Source organism: Castor canadensis, chromosome 2, assembly GCF_047511655.1.
Source record: "Castor canadensis chromosome 2, mCasCan1.hap1v2, whole genome shotgun sequence".
Lineage (NCBI taxonomy): Eukaryota > Metazoa > Chordata > Mammalia > Rodentia > Castoridae > Castor > Castor canadensis.
Genome location: NC_133387.1, coordinates 144,201,405 through 144,219,302, shown reverse-complemented (window position 1 = coordinate 144,219,302; position 17,898 = coordinate 144,201,405). Strand labels below are relative to the sequence as shown.

The 17,898-nt window shown below is 38.0% G+C and overlaps 1 protein-coding gene across 1 annotated transcript in view; it reads right to left on the bottom strand.

Annotated features, from left to right (window-relative positions):
* Unc13c (unc-13 homolog C) overlaps positions 1-17,898 on the bottom strand; it is a 541,194-nt gene that overhangs the window by 187,785 nt on the left and 335,511 nt on the right. Inside the window, exon 18 of the mRNA XM_074065986.1 lies at positions 2,791-2,876. Within this exon, the coding sequence (XP_073922087.1) occupies positions 2,791-2,876 (86 nt within the window). The remainder of the gene's footprint in view (positions 1-2,790; positions 2,877-17,898) is intronic.

The following is a 17,898-nucleotide window of genomic DNA, read 5'->3' as shown; positions in this document are numbered from 1 at the left end:
ACTGAAAACTGACCCTTGACCAGCCCAGCCCTCGACTAACATACAGCACCATCCTGAACATTATGAAATATAAAACAGTTCATCAAGAAGATATAACAGTAGTCAACATATAACCATTGAACACTGGCACACCCAATTCCATAAAACAAACAGTTTTGGACATAAAAACACAGTGCAGCAATAGAATGTGACTTTAATTCCCTACTCTCACCAACAGATGAGTCATTCAGGCAAAATAACCAACAAAGAAACTTCAAAATTAAAGAACACTATATATCAAATGAACTTAACAAACATCTGCAGACTACCCCTCCCAACAGCCCCAGAATGCACATTCTTCTCAGCAACATATGGAACTTTCTCCAAAACAGGAGGACATAAAGCAAGTCTTAACATAGACAAGAAAACTGAAATAACTTCTCTTATTTTTTCAGACCACATTATAATAAAATCCTAAAATAGCAGCAAGAGAAATGACAGAAAATATAAAAAAATCTTAAAGACTGAACAATACATTTTTGCATGATCAGTATATTATTAAAGAAATAAGGATGGGAAATGAGAAACTTCCTAGAAGCAAGTGAAAATGAAAACACAACCTACCAGAACCTATGGGATATCATGAAAGTTTATAAGAGGGAAGTTTATAGCTACAAATGCCTACATTAGAAAATCAATGAGAACTCTAATAAATAACCTAATTTCATGCTTCAAGAACAAGCCAATCCCCAAATTATTAGAAGGAAAGAAATAATAATCAAAGGGAAATTAACAAAATGGAAACTAAAATAACACTAGAAAGTATCAATGAAACAAAGAGTTGGCTCTTGTAAGAATAAATAAGGTCGGCAAACTCCACTAAACCGATCAAAAGATGGAAAGAAAGACCAAAACTAATAAAATTAGATATGAAAAAGGTGACATCATAACAGATGCCACTGAAATCAGAGGATCCTTAGGGAATATTTTGAAAACTATTCTAATAAATTGGAAAATTAAAGAAATGGATGCATTGCTATATACATATGACCAACCTAAATTCAACCAAGAAAATACAAATAATTCAAACAGATCAATAATGGGAACTGAGATTGGAACTGTAAAAACAGAAAAAAAACCCTTCCAACAAAAAGCTGCCAGGACTGGGCAGATTAATTGCTGAATTCAATCAGATATTTAAAGAGGAACTAATACTAATGCTCCTCAAACTATTCCACAAAATAGAAAGGGAACCAACACTTCCAAATTCATTTTATAAAGCCAACATAGCTCTGATACCTAAATCAGATGACACAACCAAAAGGAAAACCATAAGCCAATAATTTTTATGAATGTAGTTACAAAAATCATCAATAAATTACTTGCAAACTGAATTAAATAAGTGATTAAAAAGATCATAGTTTAACTGATCACTAATAACTGATCATTAATTGCAAAGATCATTAATAACTGATTAAAAAGATTTTTGAATGAAATCAAGTTGACTTCATTCCAGTAATGCAAGGGTGGTTCAACAACCAAACCAATAAAAGTAATACAACACATATATAGACTAAAACACACAAAAAATGTGATCTTCTCAATAAATTCAGAGAAAGCCTTTGATAAAATCCAACATTCTTTTATGATAAAAGCCCTGAATAAACTAGGAATAGAAGGCTCTTACCTCAATATTACAAAGGCTACATATGACAGACCTAGAACCAACATTATACTGAATGGGAAAAACTAAAATCATGAAATCTATTAATACCACTCTTATTCAATGTAGTACTTGAAGACTTAGCAAAGCAATAATACAAGAGATGGAAATAAAATAGATACAAGTAGGAAGGGAAGATGTTAAAGTATCCCTGTATGTAGATGATATGATCTCATACTTAAAAGATTCTACTAAAAGACTCTTAGATCTGATGTATACACATACATATATATATGTATGTATATGTACTTTCAGCAAAGTAGAGAGATACAAAACCAATTGCAGAAGAGATAGCAGATTTTCTATACACTAACAATGAACTCACTGAAAAAGAAATCATGTAAGCAATCACAGCAACAATGACCTCAAAAAACCCCACATAGCATAAAATTCAGCAAAAGTGAAAGACCTCTATAATGAAAACTATGAAGCAATAAAGAAGGAAACTGTATAAGACACCAGAAGATAGAAAGATCTCTAATGTTTGTAGACTGGTGAAATAAATATTGTTAAAATGGTCGTATTACCAAAAGTAATATGCAAATTCAATGCAATCCTTATCAAAATGACATTTTTTGCAGAAATAGGAAAAAATCCTAAAATTCATATGGAAATACAAAAGACCCTAAATACCTAAAGCAATCCTTACCAAATGAGTATTGCTGGAGGTATCATAATACCTCAAATAATACTACAAATTATACTACAAATATCTCAAATTATACTACAGAGCCACACTAACAAAAATAGCATGGTACTGGCAAAAAATTGAGACAAAAATCAATGGAATAGAAGATCCACCTGCCAAGTATGGTCCAAATTATTCCTGGATTATGCATCACTGCACATGTGAAATACTCATTATGATTCTGCAACACAGGCATCTTGATTTTATATATATATTTAACTTTAGAACTTTTAAATACTTTGAAACTTTATCTTCTACCATTTGGAAATAAGATTTAGAGCTAAGATAATTACAGTAGTCTGTGTTTTAATGTATTAATTTCTTACATTTAAAGTTGAGAATATGAAATCACAGTTTAACTAAAGCATGTAAGCTAGTAAATATTGACATGTATCCTTACCTTCTAATGCATATTTCATATCTAGAGCAAAAAGAGTCCACATAATTTCAGCACTTATTTTTCCCATGTTTAGTTCTTGAGGAAACCTAAAACAAAACACAAAACACATCTTAGTAGTGTATCAGAAAGAGGAATGAGCCTGGGAAACAAAACAAAATACTACTTCTCTCTCTCTCTCTCTCTCTCTCTCTCTCTCTCTCTCTCTCTCTATATATATATATATATATATATATATATATATATAAAATCTAGGTATATTGGATAAAATCTAACATTCTTTCATGGTAGTATCATAAATACATATACAATATACAATACAGTAGTTATTTCATAATCCAGATAAGCTTTTCATTATGTACTCTCTACGGTCTTTTATGTGTAGGGAAGAAGATACACATTACAGTGTGGTGCTAAAAAATAGTAGGTGCTGGGAAAACAGAATTTATTATATCAGTGCCAAAGTAACGGTGCCCTGGGCTCCCTGTGGCTATGTCTGGGGAGCTTCTTCAGTTTTGTCATTCTCCATCTCTCTATATCTCAATTTTGAGGATAGGTCAGATGAACCCAAATAGTACATACCACATAACACCAATAAAATCCACTGCATGCATGTGTGTGTGCATGTGTGCATGTATCCATGTATCCATGTTCATGTGTGTGTATACATGCACAAATTTAAAAAGACATATGTATCTGTTTCTGAGCCCAAATCCAGAAAGAGTAATATAATTGCATATGGGATAGAAAGTACTGCCTAAGTAAATATGGTCTCAGTATCATGTAAGCAAGAAAGACAATGATATGAGTATCACTATTCTAGTTCAACTTTCCACTAAAGAAGAGTGTGTTTCATCATTTCCCTCACTGATTGTCATCTACCAATGTGTGTAGCAATTTCAATTGATCCTCTAAAACTTAAATGGTTAAGTTTTACATTTATCAATAATTTAAACTTCGAACTCTTTCTTATGACCAAACACGAAAAGTCTAAATATACAAATGAGTTTTTCCAGTATTAAATTTTATTCTATTGCTATAAAATAATTTAAGCAAATAATTTATTTCTAAAGGTTTCATTCATGCATAGACACTAATATTGCACAATTTGCAATATATTATTTTTTATGATATACATGCAGTGGTAGAATTGTAAGATATAATGAGAGTTCTTTGAACTCATAAAGGAGAAAAATAGATAAATCATTTTAATTTCTGTGAATCAAAAATAAAGTGAGAGTGGCCAGGTGTGGTGGCACATGCCTGTGACACCACCTACTCAAGAGGCAAAGATTAGGAGAATTGCAATTCATGTCCAGCACTGGCAAAAGTTAGTGAGACTCCACCTCAGCAAACAGGGCATGATTGTACACACCTCTGATCCCAGTGATGCGAGAGGCATAGATAGGAGAATTGCAGGCTGGCCCCAGACAAAAAAAGAGAGACCTTATTTAAAAAGTAACTAAGCAAATCAAGGATTGGAGGCATGGTTCAAGTGGTAGAGTGCCTGTCTAAGAAACATGAGGTCCTGAGTTCAAACTCTACTACCTCTAAAAGTAATCAATCTTACAATATATAAAAAGGATAATACATCGTTACCAAAAGGTGTTCATCCTTAAAATGAAGTTATTCACCATTCAAAATGAAGCAATGAAATTTACTTTATCAGTAGACTAAAGAGAAAAAAAAAGTCAGGATCATCTCAATTTACAAGGAAAAGATATTTGGCAAACTTCAACCTCTATTCATAACATATGTTTTTTAAAAACCTTAAAAAACTAAGAATTAAAGCTAACTTCATTTTATAAAGAGAACCCACACAAACCGACCCTTTGCTTTTCACTTCTTGCTTCCCTGAGGCTCCTTCTGAATATTCTCTCCTGGACTATCTTTAGGTTTACTCTTTCTCTTTTCAGTCATATCTAACTTACTGATAAATTCATAGGCTGGGTTATTTATTTAGTTAGTTGTAGTTTTCAGTTCAGAATCTCCATTTGATCCTTTTTGTAATTTTCAGTCCACTACCGAATTTCTTCATTTTGTTACTTAATTTCTTAAATTCATAAATCATTATAACATTGAATCTCTGCATCCCTTTATATTGCATAATGCCTCACTATTTTGATAGAATGAAAGAGTTCTGCATATGAAAATGGATATATAAAATCTGAGTCTCTGGATGGTGTTAGTGTGTGTTCCTCTAGGAAAGATTTGCTTTTCTTCTGGTAGCAGTGTTTTGGGGTTGGAGGGATGACCTCAAAGCAAGTCAATATTTTATTCACACTTCCCTTAGGATCTTTACAACTCAATTGTCTGTCTGGGGTGTTTATCAGGTCCCCCTGCATTGCTTTTCAATTAGTCTATGCAGTGTCTCAGGTTTCAGCTACTGCTTTCTGTGTAGCTTCCCATGCTGTCATCCTTTGCCTTCAAAATGTTAAGGGAACAGTACTGGTATGTATCCAAACGACTTCTCTAATAGATACATGTATATGCCATAATGGTATAAAGAAATTTATGAGGACAAACATGGGCAAGGTGTACAGGGAAGTGTATTCAGGAGACATATACATATATATATGTAAAAGGCTTCAATCAAAATGTTATAGTTTAGAAAAGAAACCATAAATTTCATCAATTTACAAATCATGGAGTAAGTTGATAGTTGATATAAGTGGCTGTTAATGCTATTTGTTCATATGTTCTTTTAATAAGTAGCTATTACTGAAATGCTAGTATGTGACAAGGTCTGATTATATACAAAAGGCAGATTATATACTGTGAAATAAAACAGACATTGTTGGCAATAATGGCGCTGATAGGTTTCTGTTCTTACTGCACCCTTAAGCTTCTGTTTCCCAGGGTCTTGGTCCTGCCTCAAGTCTAGCTTGACTTCTCCTTCTGCCTCAACCTCCAAACAGCATGAACCATAAGATCCTAACCAATCAGATCATGCTGAGTCTCACTGAGGAGTAGTTAAGCCCCTGCCTCTCTCTCTCTCTCTCCCTCTCTCTCTCTCTCTCTCTCTCTCTCTCTCTCTCTCTCGGCTCACTCCCTCTCCCACCCGGCAATAAAGAATCTCTTGGCCAGATCCCTCCTCTCCAGGTGGTCACTTTGGGGCCTACATTTGGTGCCATGACTCGGATCGGGTCTCCCCACTAATCCTGGTGGGACCCCAATTCCGACTCACCCCACAACCACCCTGAGGACGTGACTGGCCAGGACTCATCCTCTCAATCACCTTCGCTCTCATTCAACAGTGGACATCATTTTGGTGAGTCCCTTATTGGGCTCCCTTTGTGGTCTCTCCCTTCGGTGTCTCTGGGGTTTCAGCATTCCCCCTTTCTGATCATCTCTGGGGCTCAGATGGTAGAGGAAAGACCTCTTTCTCAATCAGCCTCATCTTGGGTCTATTTCTGTCACTTTGGTCTCAGAGACTGCCCTCCGAAAATCTCGGCTCCGGGTGACCTACAGCCCCCTCGTCCTTTTGGCCCTACAAGCCACTAGAATGCCATGATGACTGCTTCTCATGCATCTTGTACCATTCTTGGATATGTGAGCTGCATGGGGATGCCCTGTGATTCATAATATCCTCCCAACCCCTTTTCAGGACCAGGTCCCAACATGGGGGCCTCCTCCTCTTTGCCGTCTGACACCCACTGAGATGCCTCCTCAATAATTTAGACAACTTGGGTTGACCCCAGATATAAAACCAAAAATTTAATCTGCTGTTGCACTCAAATCTGGCCCACTTACCCTTTAGACAACCAAAGTCACTGGCCCCTTTTAGGGTCTTTAGATCCCAATCTTTTATGGGACATATAACTACTGTGAGCAATCGGGACAATGGGGAGAGATTCCATTATGTCCAAGCCTTTTCATACCTCCGTCTAAATCCAGTTCTCTGCACCACTTGCAAGCCAAAACATGTACTTCAAACCCTCCCTCCATACTTTCTGTTCCCCTGCACAGATTCTATTAACCTGTAAACCAGTTTCTACCTATCTCCTCCTATCTTCCTGAAAAACTTTCCCTGTCATGGAGTTAAGCAAGCCACTCCTTGCCAACTCTGGCATCAAGGCAGTTCCAGCTCTGGGAGAGCTTATGCTCCCTTCCTGTGGACTGAGATCAAAGCCCAGATTTATTCAGTGACCAGAGAGTGGAGGTTTCATTTTGCTGAAAGTGTGCCAATACCAATCAATGAGAGCAACCTAGAGACACAAGTGATGGCTAATCCCTTAAGCATGTGTGATGCCTCCAGGCTCTGCCTTCCCCTCCCTTACCTAAGATGTCAACACACTTTTTCTGCCTCCTCCATGGTCTCACCACATGTCCTTTGTCTCTGTCTGCCTTCCCCTCCCTGGGCTTACTGGGACCCTGCCTCCCATGAAAAACTTCTAACATGGTACCTTATGACGTAAGTTATTCCAACTAGTTTGCCAGGCCTCTCAGTCTAAAGTAACTTAAAGTCAGCTACCTTACAAAAGCGCTTACAAAAAACTGCAGCTGCTATGCTCACGCTGTAACTGCCCCCATAAGGGGAGGAGGAAAAGCAAACAGGCACACCTGTGCACAGGGATGCTGGCTTCTGGACACAGCAAAAACGCCTGCCATAGCTAAGAAAATCCATAGAGAGGACCCAGTACATCCTGGGTCACCAGCCACACATGGTGATGGCTGTAGCCCACCACCACTTCCCCTACAATAAATGCACACAGAGTACACAGAAAGGGAGGAAGGGTGACAGGCTGCAGGGTCAGGCCTAGGCAGCCAGGGTCATTTGTCCCAGGTGTGTGTGGAGGGAGTGGCACCTTGCATAAGTCCTGCTCCTAGCCCCACCTCACACCTCAGGGCATCAGACCCAGCCCTTGTAAGCCAATTGTTAGCTCAAGGTTATAGTTCCAGAAATAGCAAAATGGACATTACTGTGGTCTCTAAACTTCTCATAGAATTTTCTATGAGAATTTTCTAAAATTCTCATAGAATTTTCTATACCTTTGGCCTCAACATAAATTTTTCCCTACAAATATTAACACTAGTTGTCCCATATGGTACTGTTATTGGCCTGAAATGCCCTTTGAAAGCCCTTCTCTAACTTTACAAATGATTTCTTTGTTAAAAATGTAGCTTTTATTAAAGAGGTTGCCTGCTGTTAGCTAAAAGACAGGTTCCTAACATTTTGTTCTTTCTAGATGGGACCTGCATCTTCCAGTCTTCTGGCTGGTAGATATTGGAAGCTTTGTACTGAGGTTGGCCTCAGTATGCCTTGGGTGACCAAGAGAAGTGGCCTTCACAGGGTTCTTTAAATTACAATACCATACTCCAATTAGATCTTTTCTATAAAAGTAAAAAAAGTAAACTGAGGTCCCCTATATAAATTTCTACCTTCTAAGCCACTCCAATACTCAGAACCTCTTAACAAGTGCTTCCCTCCTCAACAGGCAATGGTAGGAAGAGGGCAAGTCATATGTACCCTTCCAGTTATTGGACCTAAGGGAAATTTGAAAACATCTGAACAGCTGTACCGATGCCCAGGCAAATACATTCAAGCCTTTATCTCTGTGATCCAAACCTTTCAACTGACATGAGAGGATATCATGCTTCTACTAGACCAGACTCTTATCTCATTAGAAAAGTAACGGGTTCTGGACCAGGCTGCTCAGGTTGGAAATGATTATATGGCTCAAGCAGCAGAGTGCCACTTTACAAGCATAAAGTCCTGAGTTCAAGCCCAGTACAGCTGAAGTAAAAATAATAATAATAATAATATTTGGGGCTGAGGAAGAAGCTCAATGGGAGACTGTCCAGCATGTGCAAAGCCCTGGGTTCAATTCCCCAGTATTACTAAAAAAATTAAAAAATGGTAAAGAAGATAAGTGGCATTAATGTCACTTCAGCCATCTCATAGTAGAAAAACGTAGTTTAACCTAGGCCAAATGAGGCCCAGAACAGTTCAGAGACTTGCTCTTCAGAGTGTCAGGTGTCAGTGTAAAATAACAATTTTACTTTACAGCAACAACTTAAAAAAAAATACTCTTACCTTTCTACAGCATCTTAAGGATGCTATCAAAAAGCATACCACGGTGGACTCAGAGTCACAGGTGAGAGAGGTTCTCCTCAAAGATAAATTTCTAACAGTCAGCCCCAGATATTCATAAAAAATTGGGACTGTGGCTGAAGGGAAAAGTCATTGAACCAAGTAACACAGCTAGCCATGCCTGTATTTATGGCTACGTCTGTATGTCTGGGACCTTACTAACAGGAGAGAAAAAGATAAGAGACACCAAGGCCTCACTGCTGCTCTCAGAGAGGGCCCCACCCGACTGGGGCCTGTATCTTGAACTTGCTACCATGGTGGACAGGAGGGGCACTTCTGCAGAGAATGCTTAAGGGGGGACAGCCCAGGAGAGAGCCCCACCCCCAAACAGGACCCTGCCCTCTGCAAGAGTAACCACTGGAGGTCTAAGTGCCCCCCATCACCAGATGGAAGGCGAGGTGCCTCCTCCTATGGATTGATGGGTCCAAGCCTCCTGTCCACACCCCACTTCTTGGCATCAATGTTGAGGAGCCATAATGGCAGAAAAACAAAAGGCCATTTTCCTCCTAGACAGTGGAGACCATTTCTCTGGTTTACCTTTTTCTCCTGGTCCCTGGTCCAATGACAAAAGTTATCATTTGGGGCAAATCTAGCCAGCCCCTGAGCTCTAGTTTACCTGGCCTCTGGCCTGCTCTTGGGGAGACCTCCTCTTCTGTCACTCTTTCCTCATAGTACCTGAAACTCCAGTGTCTCTGCTGGGACAGAATTTACTGTCTCAATTAAAAGCTCAAATTTTCCTTCCTCAGGCAGCTATCTCTGCTGCCCCCTCCTTCAAGAACAAAGAGATTCCACAGTATGGACTGAGATGAGTATAGGGTGAGCCAGGATGGCCCTCCCTATTCAAATAAAACTCAAAAGTCCCTCACCATTTCCACACCCAAAACAATATCCCCTCAAGCCTGAGGGACGATGAGGTCTTATGCCTATTCCTAAAAGCAATAAGGGCTACTAATTAGCTGCTCCAGCCCCTACAAGAAATTTAAAATTCTTATAAAAGTTAATTTTAAAATACAAGTTACAAAGTAAACAACTGGAAAGGATATGGATAGGTAATAAATGTATTTTTTGAGAAGTTAAAGGAAAAGGAATGGCTTTTTGGATGAGAAGGGATTTTGTAAAGAAGGGTTTGTCCTAAAGATTGTTTCAACTACGAAGGATAAGGACAAACTGTCAAAGGGTTTAGTATGTTGTATGAAGGTCTGAGTAAGTTTGAAATGTGTATAATACAAACTTCAGTGTGTGATAAAGTTAAAGTTGAATATAATCTAAGAGTTGCCAAAAAATTTTTAGGGCATGTCAAACTAAAATCAAATCCTCTGTCTATGAAATAACAAGGTTATCTTAATATTGTTCTGCTCTGAGTAACATCTACAAAAAACCGTTACAGAGAAAGATTTTATCAAAGAAATTATTTGTGTTTTCTGCTGATCTTGTCAAGCTTTAAGTACTACTAAATCAGAGTTCATTTACATATTTGCTTATGTGTCTTAAATGACCACCTTGTAACAGTGTTATGTTATACTTCATCTAAATATGGTACAAACATTTAAAAGTGTCAATTTATATAAAATAATGATCTAAAGCTCTCTTTTAGCCAAGAGTATTACATTTAAATCCTGACAGCCCCTGCCGCCCACAGGTCACCTACCTAGGTGTGGCCTTAAAGGGACAGACTCACTCCCTGAGTCATAAATGCATCAACCCAATCTTCTGTTTCCCAACCCCCATACTATAAGACAGCTTACAGCTTTCCTGGCAGTTATAGGATTTTGCAGAATTTAGATCCCTAGGTATGTAGTCCCTGAGCAGACTTTATATGCTCCTCCTACTATTCCTATTTGGGTCTTAGATAATATATGGCCACCCATTTCTCTTAGGAAACTTGCCTCCAACAGACCGTGCTCCTCTGGCTGACTACTTGTCTTCTCAGGGAACTTCTCAGAGAGCATGCAAACCAGATCCTGCCCCACTCTATAACACTTTCTGTTAAACCAGGGCATCTTGTTCTCCAAAAAGAATCTTCTACCCTCTCCATTGGGACTTCAATGGACCAGCCCTCATCTGGTCATTCTCATGACACCCACTGCTGTCAAGCTCAATGGGTTCCCCCAATGGTGGCACCTCTCAAGAAATAATTAGAAAAATGGAGAAGGGAATTGGAGGACTCTTGGAATCCTCTAGGGAACAACATTTCACAGTGGTTCTCCTGGCCAATGCCCATCCTAATGCCTATGTTTCTTGCTCTCCTATTCTTAAGCTTCCTCCCTTGTATCATACTACATATCTGCTATTGCTAATCAAAAATGTAACCAGTTGTACCTCCAGGGATACCAACTCCTGATAGCACAACCAGAGGACACCTATAATGGACCCTACCAGGATACTAGGTTATAAACATCAAGACCCCCTTACAGGATGCCTGCTACAATTCCTCAGCTTCCTACATGAGGATAGTTGGCTGATACCCACCATGTGGAGGTCGGAGGATTGGCTCAAGACTCTTTATGACCTATGGCTGCAAGGGACCTTCATCAACTCCAGGGAAGAGGAAATCTTCATTTTTGGAGCCTGGGTATACGCCATTATGAGGCTCACCACCCCAACATTGTTTGCCAACTAACCCTCCCTTCCCCTACACCACCGCTTGCCAGCTCGAAGAAGCCAGAGTGAACACAACGCCCCCCTTCCTTAACAAACAAAAAAGGGAGGAATGTTGGCAATAATGGCACTGACAGGTTTTGGTTCTTACTGCACCTTTAAGCTTCTGCTTCCCAGGGTCATGGTCTTGCCTCAAGTCTAGCTTGAATTTCCCTTCTGCCCCAACCTCCAATCAGCATGAACCATAAGATCCTAACCAATCAGATCATGCCCAGTCTCACTGAGGGGTATTTAAGCCTCTGCCCTCCCCCCCTCTGCTCACTGCCTCTCCCACCTGGCAATAAAGAATCTCTTGGCCAGATCCCTCTTTTCTGAGTGGTCACTTTGGGGCCTACAGACATAATTTCCAGTTTTCTGAAGTTTGTGATCTAGTAGGGCTGAGAATGAAAATTAAGTACACACACAATTAAAAATTGTGATAGGTCCCATGAAGGAAATTACAGGATGAAGAGATACAGATGGTGGTGCAAAACAAAGTGGTTTTATTATATCAAGTTTCAGGGAAACAACAACAATCATTATTGGCTCTGATGCTTGAGAAACATGGTTATCATTAAAATGTATAAATTACAGCTGTAAGTGTAAATTATTGAACACAATAAGGCTAAGAGTATAAGATGCAGAGAATACTGTGGTCATTCAAAGAGGTTAGGTGAAGAAAGTAATATCTGTGTGTACTTTGAAAGGCAAAGACTAACTGGTGAAAGAGAAGCTATGCATGCCAGTTAATGGTTGTAATTATCATAATAAAAGACTATCCAAGTGACTTCTAAAATATTTTTTTCTTTAATCTAGAAGCTTCAATTAGATAACTTCAAAACAAAGAATCTAGAAATAAGATGTTACTCTCAGGATTTAATCACTTATATAAGCACTGTCAACTCTGATTCTTATTCTTGGAAAACTGTGGTTGAAGTGTTCTCAGGGACACTTAAATCCTCAAGATGACAACACTTAAACCAAAATCAAATCACCATTTAAAATAAAAACAATGCACTGGAAAAATACACACAATTTATATATGAGGCAATGGAGTAATAGTAATAAGAACTGTCACAAATCTACAGGAAAAAAGATGAATGTTTGAGAAAGTAGTAAAGAGATGAATTTTAAAAAGAAAAAATTCAAAAGCCCACACAGGGAAAGAGATGCTCCTCCCTAAAGTTCAAAGAAATGTCAACTAAAATGATAGTGAAAAGGTTTTTACTTCTCAGACTAGAAACTGTAAAAATAATAATGAACAGTTAGGCTTTTTCAAGCCTAATTTCCTGCTAGGTGTCTAATGATTTCCCACAGGCTTCCAGCTACACCAATACCTGGGGTGACCCCACTGCCTTCTCTGCTGTGCCTCCTGACCACATCACTCTGATGTTACATGGTACAGTGGGATGATATGCACTATAAAAAGAGCAAGGTCCTGTGCTTGAACCCACATGCAAAGATGTCAGCCAGGCAGTGTTACAGATTAATTTATATAATATGATTCCATGTTGTAGATTATAAAATATGAACATTATTGGATGAATTTTCATGCTTCACATATCATTCTTATGCAGGAAATATCAGAAGCAAATACATCGAACTACTGAAAACTTGTAAGGCTTAGGTTGAGGAAGTTTAACATTTAATTTTTTTGGCAGTGTGGGGTTTGAACTCAGGGCCTTACACTTACTAGGCAGGGGGTGTACTACTTGAGCCACTTTGACAGCCCTACATTTAGTTTTTATTGTTTTTCTTCACAAAAATAATACAAAAAACATTAGAACCTTTATTTTCTCCTTCATAAAGTACTGGGAAGTTAAATATGATTACTTTTGTAGCTATGAAAATTTCTATTTTGAAACAAAATCAATGAGAGTTTATGCCAGTTCTTTTAAAAATGAATGACATTTCTCACAAATCCTATTTACTACTATTTCGATTTGACAATGAGGAATTGGTGGTTAGGATTAGAGTCTTGAGATCTTACAATAATAAGGCAGTAAATATTCAAAAGGTTGCTTCTTCTCATAGTTAGAGGAGACATGAAAGCTACTTTCACAATCCTCATTTTAGCATCAGGAACGTTAAGGACTAAGAAAGGTAAACTAGGGCTGGGGGGGGTCACTCAGTGGACTTGCCTCACATATATGAAGCCTTAGGTTTGATTCCCCAACACCTCAGAAAAAATAAAAATGAAAACTAGAACATAAAACAAATCACAACAAAATTAGAAATAGAATCTTTGGCCTTAACCATGTTTCTTCTTCACTCTTTCTTTTCTACAACCAAAAATAATTCAAAAGCATTGAAAATGTCTTCATAGATAATTTTTCTTTCTTTCTTTGTATTAATCTATTTGTTGTTCCTTAAAATATTTATGGTTCAAATTATCAACTTCCTACACTATATATTAATACCTTTTAAAATGTAAATCTTAGGTTCTAGATCCTACTATGATTAACTTCAGTACAGAAAAAAAGTCTACAGGATCTGAGATATCACTTAGAATTTTTCCACCATCATAGTACATTAAGTATACTATGATATGCTGGTCTTAACTTATGCTTACTATTACCTGTGGAGTTAATAGATGTCCCATGATGAAAAAAATTATATAAACGTTGTAAATATCACAATAAAGTCCTTTGTATAATTTATAATAGTGAAAAAATTTTAAGGGAATTCATAGATACATAAAATCAAAAGTTACAATATGATATAAACTTGAAAGCAGAAACCAGTATGCACAATTAGTGGAGTTTATAAGTAGAAGTTATTTAAATTGTTCAACACAGATTTTACTCACTTTAAAAAAAGAATGTAAAGTTTCTTACTTGTATTAACTTAATACAGGTCTATTTTTAAAATTTTACTTATTAACTGTATATGATGTTTTGGTACTTTTGGAAGTATTTCTCTGCTTCTTTCTCATATGCATTCTGGTTAAATAAAAGACATTATAATTTAGCCTGTGAATCTAGATGACTACTGTAGTTATCAACCTTTTCCACAATCCACAGCCTCTCTCTCTCCTTACTCACCTGTACATTTTTCCTTTGGCACACTGAAGGAATTTGCCTATCTCTTCCCATTCTTACTTTTATATCCCTAACTCAAGGCTTTATCCTCACTTGCCTCAAGAATCACACTGTCCTGTTCAATTATCTCTTTATCTTCATCAAAACTCTTCTAACACATCCTTTATATCACCACCTAATTGATCTTTTATAAACAAAGGCCATAATATTACAAACCACTATATTAAAACTATCAATTGCTTGTGACACTTTCATTAGCTTATAAAAATTTCAACTCCTTAACATGGCTATCCTGGCTGCTGACTATGTAATTCTAAAATTTATTTTGCTGGGCACTGATAACATACACCTGTAATCCTAGCTATTTGGGAGGCTGAGATCTGGAGGATCAGGATTTGAGGCCAATCCTGGGCAAACAGTTCACAAGAGGCCATGTCCAAAATAACCAGAGCAAAATGGACTGGAGGTGTGGCTCAAGTGGTAGAGCACCTGCTTTGCCAGCATGAAGTTATGAGTTCAAATCCCAGTCTCACCACCAAAAAAAAATAATTGTTTATCTCCATTCCCTAACACCTAACTTACCTACTCTAGCCACCCAGATAACTTATGTTTTCTTAATTATATCTAATGTCCTATATCTTTTGACCATTTCTCCCATTCTCCTCCTTAATTTCTATATTACCATAACTACTTTTTTCTCTTCATGAACAGCCCAAGTACTACCTCCCTGGAAAGCTGCCTATGGTACTCAAAGGGAATTTTAAGGGTAAAGAAAAGCACCAGTGACTATAGACTAGATCATTCCTCCTTGAATATTAAGAGTTTGTGATAGTACTTTGAATTTGTGCAACATTTTACTCTTTTTTTTTTTTTTGGTGGTCTGGGGCTTGAACTTGGCTTCACACTTGCAAAACAGGCGTTCTACCACTTGAACCATACCTCCAGTCCCAATATTTTACTCTTGATACAGGATTTAACATATATGATTGTACTGTCATCTGCTTTAGAGCTCAGAACTAAGGAAGTTTTCAATTTCCTTTCTCTGTAGTCAATTTAGTCTGACATTGTAAAATATTTCTTTTGACATGCCTCAGAACATACTATCCCAAAATATGACACCTAGGCACATTGAAAATTTAAACTAAAGGAATTTTGAGAAATACCATGTGCAGGAGGGACTTCTGAACCTTCTGAAGCAGATGGTGAGATACTCCTGGGAGGTGACAGGTATTGCCCTTACACCCAAGGGAAGGAACATTCTTATGGCAGAGGACACTGTGAGGCCAAGGGGAATGTGAATGGGTGGTCTACATCTTCCCCAGATAAACATGCATATACTGATAATAAGATGGTGACTAGAGGGAGGAAGCAGACAACGTGAGCTCCATAAATCAAAAATCTTGATGAGACGCTGGAGCCACACTTGGCAGAAAAAAACCACCAAGAATAAGCAAAACTCTGACACCCTGAGCCCCCAGCCTACACAAAGCTTCTCCACACCACGTTACACTGAGAAACCAGGAGGGCTCCTGTGCCACCAGATGCCCACTCCAAACCTGCTTGGGAGACGCAGACTAACAGGTGAGCAGATAAGTGGCACACGGTACTCCTACAGCCACCTCTGGAATAAACCAGCATAGCCCCCTGGTCAGACTGACCCCCACCCTGAAAACAAAAAACAACTGAATAATAAACAAGGAACTGAAAAGGACAGGCAGCAGAGAGGGCAGGGTGGTTTGAGCGCAACAGAGAAGGGGGGAGGGACAACTAGCTGATCTTACTGAGCTTTCAGCAAACAAAGCCTGCAACAGTAGCTAGCTGACAAGCCCCTCCACCAGAGAAAGGGAAGGCAACTCTCCATGCGAACTTTCAGCAAAACAAAGCTTGCAAAAGTAGACGGCTGACACTAAGCAGCAGATGATCTGCTGCCCGAAATAGGGCAGATAGTGGTTCACAAATCTGTCATAGTCTCTAGCTTTGTGAGACTATGACAGAGCTACTGCCTAAATACCAACATTAGGACTGGATACTGAAGGAGTAACACCAGAACTAATAAGACTGAAACTTCATTGTTCCTGAACCTGGAATTTTTTCTTTTTTCTTACTTCTCTTTCTAAGTGCTTGTCTTGCTCACTGTTGGTTAGTACACCATCTCTCCCTGTTGCTTCTTTGGTTCTCTATTTTTTTTTTCTAAATTTTTCTTCTTTCTTGGTTTCATTACTTTAACTATTGTAAGCTAGCTAATACTAAATTACACACAGAACAGGAACAGAAACAGCACCAAGTAGAATGATAGGAAGATGAAAAAGGGATAGGCAGTCCCCCCTAAAAAAATTAATACAGGATTCAGAGGGAAATGAAGAAAATGGATACCCAGTTCCAGACTCAAACAAAACAAAGATAGACTATCCCAAGGAACCCAACGAAGCCCACAAGAACAGCCTGAAAGAAGAAATTCTGCAAGTAATCACTGAGAATTTCATGGAGATGTTACTAGACAAGGTCAATCAAAATGTACAGGAGGCACTCAAGAAATTCCAAGACAACAAAAATAAAGAATATGAGAAGACACAAAAACAAATAAATGAACTCATAAGAGCCATAAATAAATACCAAAGTGAAACAGAGAACACCATAAAAAGAGAGATAAATGAGTTAAGGATAAAAATTGACAATATTAAAGAGAAAGTGACTCATGATATGGAAAACATCAGAAAAAAAATGAAACAGAAATACAAAACAAAATGGAAGGCCACTCTAGCAGACTAGAACAAGCAGAAGACAGAATCTCAGAACTTGAAGTTGAAATGGAAATTAAAGGAAAAACTGAAGAATTATTAGTCAAACAACTCAAAATCTGTGAAAGGAATATGCAAGAACTCACTGACTCCATCAAAAGACCAAATCTGAGAATCATGGGCATTGAAGAGGGAGAAGAAGTGAATGCAGAAGGAATTCGTAATATATTTAACAAAATAATAACAGAAAATTTCCCAAGTCTAGAGAAAACTATGCCCATTCAGGTACAGGAAGCCTCCAGGATACCAAACAGACTTGATCAAAATAGAACTACCCCATGACATATTATCATTAAAAAAACAAGCACAGAGAATAGAAAAAGAATATTGAAGGCTGTAAGAGAGAAAAAACAAATACTATACAAAGGTAAATCCATCAAAATGACAGCAGATTTCTCAATAGAAACCTTAAAAGCAAGAAGAGCATGGAGTGAGGTATTCTGGGCACTGAATGAAAATAACTTCAATCCTAGGGTACTCTACCCAGCAAAACTATCATTCAAAATAGATGGAGAAATAAAAATCTTCCATGATAAGCAGA